This window comes from Rhinatrema bivittatum, chromosome 3, assembly GCF_901001135.1.
Source record: "Rhinatrema bivittatum chromosome 3, aRhiBiv1.1, whole genome shotgun sequence".
NCBI lineage: Eukaryota > Metazoa > Chordata > Amphibia > Gymnophiona > Rhinatrematidae > Rhinatrema > Rhinatrema bivittatum.
The window spans coordinates 493,391,071-493,404,717 of NC_042617.1; the positions used below are offsets into that span (position 1 = coordinate 493,391,071).

Below are 13,647 nucleotides of genomic sequence, written 5' to 3' on the forward strand. Positions count from 1 at the left end.
ATGTTCCTGAGACTACGATGCCTAGCCTTTGCTCCTGGATCCTGTCTGGCACCTGCTCCTCGGGGGTCAGTGTGTGCTCCTATGGGGACTCACTTCCCTGGCCTACCCCACTCCTCAGGCTGGCTCTGCTCCTCCTGGGTTCTATCCTGCAAGGCTTTCTACTGCATGGAATTCTCCCTGGAACACAGCGGCAACCTGTGAGTTCCACAACAGGGCATCCCGTTCCTCGGGGTTGTGCCTATGTTCTACATAAGACTGTCTGCTGCACCTCCCCGCTCCTCAGGGCCATGCCTACAAGTATCAAGAGACTCTCAGAGCTTCCCCTTCTCCTCGGGGTTGTGCTCTCAGCCCTGCTCCTCGGGGTTGCGCCTACTCTAAACTGCCAGCATTTCCCTGCTTTCCAGGACACTGCCTACATCTGCAACAGAGATCTGGCTTGGGCTTTCCTGCCCCGTGGGTTGGCCTGATTGTTTGCATCATCGCTCTCTATGCTGCACATGCTCCGTCCCTCAGGGCTGCCTTCCTGGGGAATCTCCTGCACGGCTAGTCTTGCACCTTCCGCTCAGTGATCTGTCTGGCACCTCCTCCCTTCAGGGTCTCAGCCCAGGTACTGCCTCTAGCCAGCCATCCTACTGGGGTAACCTCCTGGTCCCTGGGGTCCTCTCCATCACTGTGCCCAGAGCTCCCTGCTGTGCCTATACCTCGCCTCCCGATGGTGCGGATCTGTTGGGCTCCTCCCCACAAGTAGCAACAACTCGCATCTCAGGCTGCAGATATACAAATGAGAATTTTGAAGGCTGAGGCAGAGGAGGTTTCCATGTGAACAGCGGTTCAACATGTTCAATGGGTACTAAGAGACAGGCTACACCCGGGGAGAGTTCCCTTTCCTTTGCACAGGAAAGGGCTCCCTGAAATGGGTTCGCCCCGAGAGTGGGGCACGAACCTTCAAAGTGTGGCGAAGTGAAGGAGGTTTCCATGTGAGCAGCGGTTCAACATGTGTCAGCGGGTACCAAGAGATAGGCTACACCCAGGGAGAGTTCCCTTTCCTTTGTGCAGGAAAGGGCTCCCTGGAATGGGTTCACCCCAGAGTGGGGCCTGAACTTTCAAAGTGTGATGAAGTAGGGAAGGTTTCCATGTGAACAGCGGTTCAACATGGGTCAGTGAGTGTTATCATGTGACAGGGCAAAGGTAGCGCCAGCACCATTTTGGTTCCTGGCTCCCGACGTCACGCGTGCAGGAGATCGCTCCCGGACCCCCGCTGGACCCCCAGGGACTTTTGGACAGCTTGGGGGGGCCTCCTGACCCCCACAAGACTTGCCAAAAGTCCAGCGGGTTCCATCACTCCAAGATGAGATTTGTGCAATGTTCTCTCAACCTAGCTTGATGGACTCTCTACCTGGGTAACATCAAGCTAGGTGGAGAGAACATTGCCCAAATCTCATCTTGGAGTGAGTTTCCTCACTCCGTATGTCATCAAATCTTCACAAGAGACCACTGTTCTGTTCGTACATCTCATGTTGAATGTGAAAGTGGCCCCTAACCCCCTCCACTAATACTTAACCCTCACCTCGAGTTACTAGGTGGGCCTCCCACAGGGATACAAATACCTGTCTAGGGAGAAGCCACATAAGTAACTCTCTCTCTCTCTCTCTCTCTCTCTCTCTCTCTCTCTCTCTCTCTCTCTCATATACTGAAACAGGCCTGTCAGAGACATCATAAACCTATACCGGCCTGTAACACAAATGAAAGAGGTGTAGTAGTTATTAGCCACACTAACTTCACAGCACATGATAAATCTTCCCTACTTTACATTAACTCCACCCCCTAAAGTAAAAGTTTGCGGAATTATCACAGGCAGTAACTCCTTGGAAAATGAGACCCTTGGTCAGGTGGGAGGAGTGTTTAATGTATGCTATCACTCAATTTAAATCTGGAAATAACTATGCCCTTTTTTCCCTGGCATTATGCTCTGTGGAGAGAGAGAGGCTCTTATATAAGTACACTATTATACCACTGTAAGAGGGGCAACTAGTAACTCAGTGTGAGGTTTTGGTGGTGGTGTAGGTTTTGGGGGGCAGTGTTACATACAGTCAGAGTTATGAACAGCATAGTACATATCACTGAAGATTTGATGTGATGGCAGGTACTAGGGATGTGAATCGTTTTCCATATCGTCTTAACGATAGAAATCGTGTGGCAGAGCAAGAAAATCGTCTTAGGCACGATTTTTTAGTTAAAAAATCGTTAAAAATCGTTTTTTCCGATTAGTGCGCACTAACTCGAGTTAGTGCGCACTAACGGGAGTTAGTGCGCACTAACTGGGAGTTAGTGCGCACTAACTGAAAATGATACAATTTGACACTTTTCAGGTCAGTTAAGGTCAGTTTAGGAATGAATATGTATTCCTATTGGCTGCCCTCTTATTTATTCATGTTACCAAGTTTCCTACTGACAGTATATGGGGGATGGGAAATGGAAACAGTTGGTAGCTTGACAAAACAAGTAATGTGATCAGTCAATGTGACTAGAACTTGTGCCCTAACCCTGATACCAGGGGTATTGTGATCTTCCTGCACACAGTGCCCTATCCCTATTAATACCAGGAGTGTTGTGATCTTCCTGCACACAGTGCCCTATCCCTAATACCAGGGGTGTTGTGATCTTCCTGCACACAGTGCCCTATTCCTGATACTGGGGGTGTTGTGATCTTCCTGCACACAGTGCCCTATTCCTGATACCGGGGGTGTTGTGATCTTCTTGCACACATCCCGGTATCAGGGATAGGGCACTGCATGCAGGAAGATCACAACACTCCTGGTATTAATAGGGATAGGGCACTGCATGCAGGAAGATCACAACACTCCTGGTATTAATAGCGATAGGGCACTGCATGCAGGAAGATCACAACACCCCTGGTATCAGGGATAGGGCACTGTGTGCAGGAAGATCACAATACCCCGGAGGAGTGAGGGTCAGGCAGCTCCCCCCTGTCTGTCAAGCCAGCCTCTCACTAGTAATGCAGGGAGGGAGCTGTCTCAGACTTCACCATCCTCCCCCCCCCCCCCTTACCCACACACCATTCACTAGCTGGGACATGGGGGAAGTCAGGAGTGAGGGTCAGGCAGCTCCCCCCTGTCTGTGAAGCCAGCCTCTCACTAGTAATGCAGGGAGGGAGCTGTCTCAGACTTCACCATCCACCCCCCCCCCCCTCACCCACACACCATTCACTAGCTGGGACATGGGGGAAGTCAGGAGTGAGGGACAGGCAGCTCCCCCCTGTCTGTGAAGCCAGCCTCTCACTAGTAATGCAGGGAGGGAGCTGTCTCAGACTTCACCATCCTCCCCCCCCCCCCCTCACCCACACACCATTCACTAGCTGGGACATGGGGGAAGTCAGGAGTGAGGGTCAGGTAGCTCCCCCCTGTCTGTGAAGCCAGCCTCTCACTAGTAATGCAGGGAGGGAGCTGTCTCAGACTTCACCATCCTCCCCCCCCCCCTCACCCACACACCATTCACTAGCTGGGACATGGGGGAAGTCAGGAGTGAGGGTCAGGCAGCTCCCCCCTGTCTGTGAAGCCAGCCTCTCACTAGTAATGCAGGGAGGGAGCTGTCTCAGACTTCACCATCCTCCCCCCCCCTCACCCACACACCATTCACTAGCTGGGACATGGGGGAAGTCAGGAGTGAGGGTCAGGCAGCTCCCCCCTGTCTGCGAAGCCAGCCTCTCACTAGTAATGCAGGGAGGGAGCTGTCTCAGACTTCACCATCCTCCCCCCCCCCCTCACCCACACACCATTCACTAGCTGGGACATGGGGGAAGTCAGGAGTGAGGGTCAGGCAGCTCCCCCCTGTCTGTGAAGCCAGCCTCTCACTAGTAATGCAGGGAGGGAGCTGTCTCAGACTTCACCATCCTCCCCCCCTCCCTCACCCACACACCATTCACTAGCTGGGACATGGGGGAAGTCAGGAGTGAGGGTCAGGCAGCTCCCCCCTGTCTGCGAAGCCAGCCTCTCACTAGTAATGCAGGGAGGGAGCTGTCTCAGACTTCACCATCCTCCCCCCCCCCTCACCCACACACCATTCACTAGCTGGGACATGGGGGAAGTCAGGAGTGAGGGTCAGGCAGCTCCCCCCTGTCTGTGAAGCCAGCCTCTCACTAGTAATGCAGGGAGGGAGCTGTCTCAGACTTCACCATCCTCCCCCCCCCACCTCACCCACACACCATTCACTAGCTGGGACATGGGGGAAGTCAGGAGTGAGGGTCAGGCAGCTCCCCCCTGTCTGTGAAGCCAGCCTCTCACTAGTAATGCAGGGAGGGAGCTGTCTCAGACTTCACCATCCTCCCCCCCCCCCTCACCCACACACCATTCACTAGCTGGGACATGGGGGAAGTCAGGAGTGAGGGTCAGGCAGCTCCCCCCTGTCTGTGAAGCCAGCCTCTCACTAGTAATGCAGGGAGGGAGCTGTCTCAGACTTCACCATCCTCCCCCCCCCTCACCCACACACCATTCACTAGCTGGGACATGGGGGAAGTCAGGAGTGAGGGTCAGGCAGCTCCCCCCTGTCTGTGAAGCCAGCCTCTCACTAGTAATGCAGGGAGGGAGCTGTCTCAGACTTCACCATCCTCCCCCCCCCCCTCACCCACACACCATTCACTAGCTGGGACATGGGGGAAGTCAGGAGTGAGGGTCAGGCAGCTCCCCCCTGTCTGTGAAGCCAGCCTCTCACTAGTAATGCAGGGAGGGAGCTGTCTCAGACTGGTATCAGGGTTAGGGCACTGTGTGCAGGAAGATCACAACACTCCTGGTATTAATAGGGATAGGGCACTGTAAGAGATGACTGTAGTAGATTGAATAAAGATCTGATGTTTCTGCTCTCCTCACACCAAACAAAAACAACACACAAGCAGAGAAGCCCTTCTTACAAAGCTGAGCTAGTGAGTTAAGTAGGAGGAAAAGTAAACATACTGGTGCCAGTGTGGCTACTTAAAAAATACACTTACCAACAATCAATTACATATATTTGAATTGTGTACAGTTCCAGCCAGGACCACCTTTCTAAAATGCACAGTGATTGGCAAATTCAACATGCACTAGCATTTCAGGTGCCTGCTAACAAAAATAATAAACAAACAAGTTCTAGTCAGGTGAGTGCTGATCATTACATTACTTTTTTTGTCAAGCTTCCAACTGTTTCCATTTCACATCCCCCCAACCATATTGGTAACATCAATAGATAAGAGCACAGCCAGCCAATAGGAATACATACATACATATTCATTCCTAAGTGACCTTTACTGACCTGGGAAGTGTGAACACTTTGTTTCATTTTCTGTTGGTGTTCGTTAGTTTCCAGTTCCATTTCCCATCCCCCCAACCATCACCTCAGTGGTAACATCAATAGATAAGAGGGCAGCCAGCCAATAGGAACACATATTCATTCCTAACTGACCTTCAGTGACCTGGAAAGTGTTTATTTGTATCATTTTCAGTTAGTGCGCACTAAATCGAGTTAGTGCGCACTAACGGGGAGTTAGTGCGCACTAACTCGAGTTAGTGCGCACTAACACGATTTAACGATTTTTAACGATAAATCGTTAGAATTTCTATTGTATTGTGTTCTATAACGATTTAAGACGATATAAACATTATCGGACGATAATTTTAATCGTTGAAAAACGATTCACATCCCTAGCAGGTACACAAAGATGAGATTTGTACAATGTACTCTCGACCTAGTTTGAATAGCTCTCTCTCTCACCCAAAAAGCCTGTCCGGTACTGTTTTTGTTATAAATATAGCAAAATGATAAAGCTAGGTCTCAGTGTGCTGCATTCACCCATTATTGCTCTATGGAATATTAAACTGCTGATACTTTTTAGTTTTTAGTATTTTAAGAATAAGTATAACTTTTAGGGACGATTGAGATGATTGTACTCATCCTTAGTGGTTCATTGTGATGGCTAATTCAGTTCTTCAACTAAACAATGTATTTCAGCTTTTTTTATAAACTTGCAGTCAGGATTAACTGTGGAGATTCTTGTTACTTATGTTAAAATCCTCTTCAATTAAAAGTTAACTATACTGGTTATCATCTATCCACATTTACTAAGGATGTGTGGGAATGTACTATGTCACAGGGGCTACCGGTGCCATTGGTCGGCCCCTGTCACATGGTAGGAGCACAAGATGGCACCGGCCGTCCATTGCTCCTACCATGTGACAGGGGCCGACCAATGGCACTGGTGGCCCCTGTGACATAGTAAGGGCAAAGGGCCATCGGCACCATTTTGATTACTGGCAGCCAACGGCCCTTTGTCCTTGCTATGTCACAGGGGATACTGGTGCCATTGGTCGACCTCTATGACATAGTAAGGGAAAAGGGCCGTCGGCGCCATTTTGATTACTGGCAGCCGATGGCCCAAGTGCAGGAGATTGCTCCCTGACCCCCGCTTGACCACCAGGGACTTTTGGCAATTCTTGGGGGGGTCAGGAGGGTGGGGGGTTGTAGTTAATTTAATTTAAAGGGTTGGGATGGGGTTTTGTTTTTTTTGTTTTTCCAACTTTAATGGAAAATGAATACCGAATGTAACTAATGGATGAATCGGGTAACTAATGGATGAAAACGGATGCAATGGATTTGGGTCCCGGCACAACGAATACCAAATAGCAACATATCATTTCCTTCTGCACATCCCTAATAAAAATGCTGTTTCTCTTTACTGTTCTTAAAGAAAATAATTGAATTAAATTAAAAAAATGTCTTTAAAACTCAGGGAAAATACAAGGGAATATTTTGCCTACCTGGATACATTTCAAGAAATTTTAGGGAAGCAAACATTCTTGACCATGGTCTATAATTGTAGTATGACAAATCAACATGTCTGTCCAGTCTGAACAACAGTTATAACAGGTAGCTTAAAATAAATGTCTTACTCTGAATCTCTGGATATACAGCCATAAGCAAAAGTCCCCATCGGAGAGTGCCAGCAGTGGTGTCTGTCCCAGCCATGAACAAAGTAGTCAATAAACTGATCAGATTTCCATCATGGAAATATGAATTGGGATCCTCTTTTTCCTGCAAATTGTACAATTTTTCTTCAGTATCTTAAATATATTTTATTGAAAGAAAAAAATAAAATGAAGCCTGTATTAATTTTTGCTAGATTCTAATCTTATAATCCAGAAAACTTTAGCGATCAGATCTGATTCCACAAAAACATTTTTGTAAACTATCTTAGGGGCGGATTTTAAAAGTGTTGAACATGCAAAATGGCCTATGTATGCAAGTACATGGGCCACATGCAAGCAACATGTATTTTAAAAGCCGGAAAATATGCATGTATATGCATGTGCATGAGTAAAAAAATGTGGGTGGGGCATGGGCGTTCCACCGTGGGACTAACAGTTATGCAGGTAACTCCATATTTTAAAACCAGCTTCAACAGCGCAACATGGCCTGTTATCCACATATATGTTGTCTAATGAGGAGTTAAGTCTGCAGAAATCTTTATTTAGGCCTAATTCTACTGGGAGAACTGGGAAGACTGCAGCCTGAAGAAGCATGGAGGTCAGGATGACTGAGATGGGTTAGGCAAACTGGTAGAATAATTGGTAAAACTGGGAATACCCTTCATGCGAGCATGTTTTAAAATCCATTTCCCTGTGTGCATTAAAGCAGACAAAGTCCTAAGGAAGATACGTGAATTACATTGGCTTGAGTAAACTCTTACTATTAAAAGCATACATACATGCGGTAGGCATATTTTAAATCTTATGTATGAAATTGTGTACAATATTTAATTGTATATTCAATTGCATGCTCATATGTGCATTTGTGGGCACCCGCACACTTGTTTTAATGTTACCATCTTAAAGGTGAATTTTAAAAGCCTGATGCTCGCTGAAATTAGGGAATGCGCAAATAAGTCAAGCCGCAAGAGCCAAGCGGATTTTAAAAGCCTCCAGATTTTAAAAGCCTCCAGGATACGTGTGTACATGCCTCTGAGTTTACAAATAAAAAGTTTCCAAAAGGAGCGGGAAATTGATGTAGTCGGGGCATGAGCATTCCTAGATTATAACAGGAAATTTGCATGAAAAGTACTTACATGCACTGGCATGCACTGTGGTCCCTTCCCACGTAACTTTACTTCTGCTGTGGATAACGTGTAAGTAATCAAACAAAAACATCTAGACAGATCAGTGGGGTTTTAAAGGTTGGAGCTAACAGGGGGAAGGGAGGCTATTAAACTAGGAGAGTTTGGAAGTCCTATCCCTAAACTGGATCAGCTGGGAATGAACTGGGAAACTGGCAATGGCGTCGGCATGCATACCTTTTACAATCTACCCAGTCACATGGTCGAAGCATCATTTGTGTGCGCAGGCACGCACTCACTTAAAAATGAGTGCACATGTGTGCACGGTCAGGCTGTTTTATAACACACATGCATATATGTGCATATGTTATAAAATGGCTGCGTCCCTGCATGGGATGGCAAACGCACGCACATGTGTGCCTGTACGCTGCTTTGAAAGTTACCATTCCTGCCAGTAGTTTTGTGTATTATGAAAATAGGATGTACTGCAACTTCAATAAAAAAAAACATTTCCTATATTCAAGATTTTGGGAGAAATTTCTTTTTCAGTTTTTGGCCAGCTTGGGGGGGTCAGGAGGCCCCCCCAAGCTGGCCAAAAGTGCCTTTTGAGCCCAACGAGGGGTCCGGGAGCGAACCCGAGGGGAATCACGTGACGCCGCGTCACTCCGACGTGACGCGGACGTCACGTGCTCCTTGCAAAGGAGTTCAGGAATGGCGTCCTGACCCCGCTGGACCACCAGGGAGTTGTGGTAAGTCTTGGGGGGGGGGGGGGAATTAAGGCGAGTGAGGGGTTTAAATTTTTATTTGCACATATGGACATAGACTCAACTTATGGAATTCTCCATATGTCCATATTGACCGCAAATGACCCCCCCTTTCGACTTATGGACTTATGAACTTAAACTTTTGGTCTGCACATCCCTAGCCGGGACCCTACTTTAATTTTCTTTAGCTCTTGGGTATGAGGGGTAGCTATGGGAAGGGAGCCCGGACTCTAATTACATGTTTTTAGCTCTGGGAGGGCCAGAAGCAGGAAAACCTTTTAATTTTATGGACTGGGGGGACCACGGCTGCCACTGCGTGGGCTCATTTTTTTATTTTTACACGTTGGTGGAATCGGGGCCTTCACTCAAGGTGAGCCCTGACCCCTCGTTCTCCTTCCCTATTTGCTGCAAATTTTTTTTGTTTGCTGCCACTTCAAATGTGAAGTGAGATCCTTGGGACCAGCATTAGGGTTCCGGGCCTCCTGTCTCACATTTACTGCTTTTCCAATAGGTGTTGTTATTTTATCATGTCTGACCACCTGATCAGTTGGCCACGATAAAATATTAGCATAGGATTGGCTACTAGTAGTTACTTTCTTTGCTAGCATTTGCATTATTCATGTATGTAAATCACATGTAAAGAAGGTGATTGTAATAGGTGAGAGAACCTGGGTGGGGAAATGCAAAATATTATATATATCATGTGATGATATGTGATGTAACCTGCTTTAGAGCTTTACATCTTCCTGTTAGATTGCATAATTTTACATCAAATTTCTTCCTTTGTAGAAGTTACAGGAAATGAAATCCTTATGCATTGGATGCATGAATTCAAAATTCTGCAAGCTAACTTTTTTTCCTGGATGTTTACATTTTAGGCGTAATTTTGTAGCAGCTCGCAAAAATTTGCAGGATGGTACACTCTTAAATTACATCAATCCTCAAAGTAAATTTACATGCATAATTTTGCTTTGAAAATTACCCTGGCAAATCTACCCTATACAATTGCTCCTGTATTTTAGTGTTGATTAGTTTTCCTCGAAAATGTACGCACTATGAGGTAGATTTTAAGAGCCACGTGTGGGCGCACCTATGCACACATTTGCTGGTGCATGCACATGAACACGGAAATTTTAAAACATGCGCATGTATATGTGCATGTATGCATGTTTCTTTTAAAACTTAGTCACACGTACATGTTCGATTGATTTCATATTGATGCCCGCATGTGCGCACAAATGCTGCCTTGCTTGTGTAAGGGGGGGGGGGGGGGTTTACTAGACACGTGCACCAACGCTAGAGCCTATTTTCCCAGTTTGATCCCAGTTCGCCTGGTTAACCAATCAGCCTTCTCAACCCCCTCTTTTACTTTGCCTACCTTTTATCCTGTTAGATTAGACCCCCCTTAACCTCGGTAAGTAGGCTATATTTTATTACTTACATGCCATCTATAGCAGAAGTAAAGTTACGTGGTAGGGGACCTCGGCGTGTGCTTGTATGCGTAAATAGGTACATGCAGAAAGCATGTCTCAGCCCAGGCCCACCCTTGCCCTGCCCATGCCCCACCCAGACCATGCCAACAACCCGCCCCTTTTTCCCCAAAAAATGTTTTGTATTCGTAACAGGAGATACATGTGTTGTCATGGGCTTTTTAAAATGTGCAGTTTTCGTCTGAGACATGCATGTATCTCCCAGTTTTGGCATGCACAAGGCTTTTAAAACAGACCAATTAACATTTTAAAATCAAACAAAGAAATTATACATGTAAATAAAAACCTTACCCAGATCCCGTCACCCCCAGAATGCTTCTCCTGAATACAGGTAAAAGGGGAGCAGGGATAGAAATCTTATGAAATGCAAAGTATGCAGGATAAAGAACAAGCAGGGATTTTTTTTAAATGAAATCTCCCATATAATTCATTCGATTTGTCCTAACTTCACCCAAGTGCATGCATACATGGCCACATACGTGCACTAGTGGGCCAGATGGGAGGTAAGCAAATTTTAAATAGCTGGGAAGGGTGCGAGTACATCAAAAGGTAGGCAGAAAAGGGGCAGGCCATGGGCATTCCAGAGGCAGGGCCAGCACTGACGCACCTAACTCCTAATTTTCCTCAGCCGGCGCACTTATGTTGTTACGCACTCCACTTTGCTACAACTGAGAAAGCAAGAGAGAGACTCTTAAGACTCAGTCTGATACTCTCTATATATGGACCATTGTAAAGGAGCATGTTGATTAGGGGTGAATTTTCGGGAGGTGCGTTGGGGGTTAGGTGGGATGGTGTTACAGACACATGCAGACATATCTATCATAAAACTGACATCATTATCATACTTTTGACCTTATAAGTGATGAAAAGGAGTTGCTTTGTATAATGCAGCTAGCAGAGCTGCAGACACATGTGTGTGAAGAGTGTTTTATAACCTACACATAAATGGGGGAATTTCCAAAGGGCTGTGTGCATAAAAATCGTGAATTATGCATGTGGACAGGCCCTGCGCACATTTTCATAAGGACCAGGCCACATACATAAGTCCCGATACATTTACACTGCCGGGCCCTGAAGAAGGAGTGGGCTGGGGGCGTGGTCTGGGTGGGGCTGGATGGAGGCCGGCCAGGACAGCGGCCATTAGCCGCTGTTCCGGGGAAGCACGCGCCGACCGACTGTTGGCGCACGTAACTTACTTCTGCTCCGGAGGAGCAGTAAGTAATAAAATTAATTTAGGGGAAGATAGGTTAAGTTTAGCGGAGGGGTGGGAAGGGGAGGGGAGGAAGGAGGAAGTTAAGGTAGGGGAGGGTAGGGAAATTCCCTCCCAGTCCGCTCCTTAATTGCAACCCACTGGGAGGGAACTGGGAAAAGCACGACCGCATCACCACACGTATTTTATGAAAATTTGTTCCCCCCCCCCATGCGCACCGCCTGCACATGCACACGGCCATCCGATTTTAGAACATGCGCGCATGTTATAAAATCGGCAGGTCCATGTGCATGCGCCGGGAACTGCACGCACATGGACGGCTGCACACTGCATTGAAAATCTACCCCATAGATTATAAAATTGTGTGTATCTTTGCATGCAGCGGCCCTTTTAAAATCTAACCAAGTGTGTATACTTTTCCATTAGTATGAGGGTGGTCAATTTTTACATTTTTTTTTCATTTTAAAAAATAATTTACATATTGGACACATGGTGGCAGACATACAATGTAGTTCAATTAGCAGTAGCAACAATCATCAAGATTTCAATCCTAGCCATAGTTTATTTTGCACAAATACTCACAATTCAGTTATCTTAAAACTATTTTACACTTTGTGCTAGATTTTAAGAGTGTAAGTCTGCTTTGAAGATAGCTGGCCTGTTACTTATATGCATATATGCTGTGTAATTTAGGAGTGATGTTACAGAATTCCACCCATAAGGTAAATTTTAAAAGCACAGCATACACATCAATTGGTGAATATGTGCATAAAATCGGGGAGGCACTAGGGATGTGCAGAGGGTATGGATCCATCCGATTTGGTGTTCGTCAATGGGCAAATACATTGCATTCATTCAATGGCGCCCCCAATACGTTGATGTGTGCATTCGTTTTCCGGTTCCCATTAAAGTCAAAGGGGGAAGTATTTACAGCCTATTTGTGGCTGCAGAATTGTGGTTTTCTTATCAATTTTGATGAAACTTCTGGGGAGCAATCATCAGAACAACAAAAGAGCTCCAAGTGGCAAAGTGGCACCAAAGTGGCAGAATACCTAAGGTACTTTAAAGGGGCAAAGGGGTACCAGGAATGGCAAGAAAAGAGCTTTAAAAGAGGTACAAAGCAGCAGCAAGAGGGTCAAAAACACACCACAGCTTCAAAAGAGAGCACCGATAACAGATGCATGAACCCTCGAAGGCAGCTCGACAGGCAAAGCGGCAAGACAAGTGGCATCAACATCCTACAGCACAATGAAGGGGGAACATAGCAAGCAGAAAGACTAGCACTAACACACTGAGCAACTATGATAGTGGCCAGAACACCACAAGGAGTTGAGTGAGTCATCTGTGTATGGCAGCACGGCACAGAGGCAGAGGGTAGATACAGGCTGGCTACACCTGGGGAGAGTTCCCTTTCCTTTGCGCAGGAAAGGGCTCCCTAGAATGGGTTTGCCCCTAGAGTGGGGTGTTTCCGTTGACGTCTAGTGAGCTCTCGCTGGTCTTTTAAAATCTGGTGGAGTTAGCAGATATACAAACGAGAATTTTCAAAGCCGAGGTGGAGAAGGTTTCCATGTAAACAGCTGTTCAACATGGGTCAGAGGGTAGATACAGGCTGGCTACACCTGGCGAGAGTTCCCTTTCCTTTGAGCAGAAAAGGGCTCCGCGGAATGGGTTGGCCCCTAGAGTGGATCACGAGCCTTCAAAGCATGGCGACGTGGAGCAGGGTGCCATGTGAATAGTGGTTCAACATGGGTCAACCGGTGCTAAGAGATAGGCTGCAACACCAGGGAGAGTTCCCTTTCCTTTGAGCAAGAAAGGTCTTCCTTGGAATGGGTTGGCCCCTAGAGTGGAGCATGAGCGTTCAAAGCATGGTGACCTGGAGCAGGGTCTCACTGTGAGCATAGTCTCACTATATTTGCCACAGTCTAAGTACCTTGGAGCTCTTTTCTCATTCTGAACATGCGTCAACAGGTCCTAAGAGATGAGCTGCTAAACAGGGAAAAGTTCCCTTTCCTTTGAGCAGGAAAGGGTTCCCTGGAATAGGTTGGCCCCTAGAGTGTATAATGGTACAAATTGTTAGGATTTAAGCAT

At 46.8% G+C, this 13,647-nt stretch overlaps 1 protein-coding gene across 2 annotated transcripts in view; it reads right to left on the bottom strand.

The window, feature by feature from the left end:
* LOC115088128 (cytochrome P450 2K6-like) overlaps positions 1-13,647 on the bottom strand; it is an 80,301-nt gene that overhangs the window by 16,046 nt on the left and 50,608 nt on the right. For both annotated transcript variants that reach the window (XM_029596106.1, XM_029596105.1), the window contains exon 6: positions 6,936-7,077. In XM_029596106.1, coding sequence (XP_029451966.1) covers positions 6,936-7,077 — 142 coding nt within the window. The remainder of the gene's footprint in view (positions 1-6,935; positions 7,078-13,647) is intronic.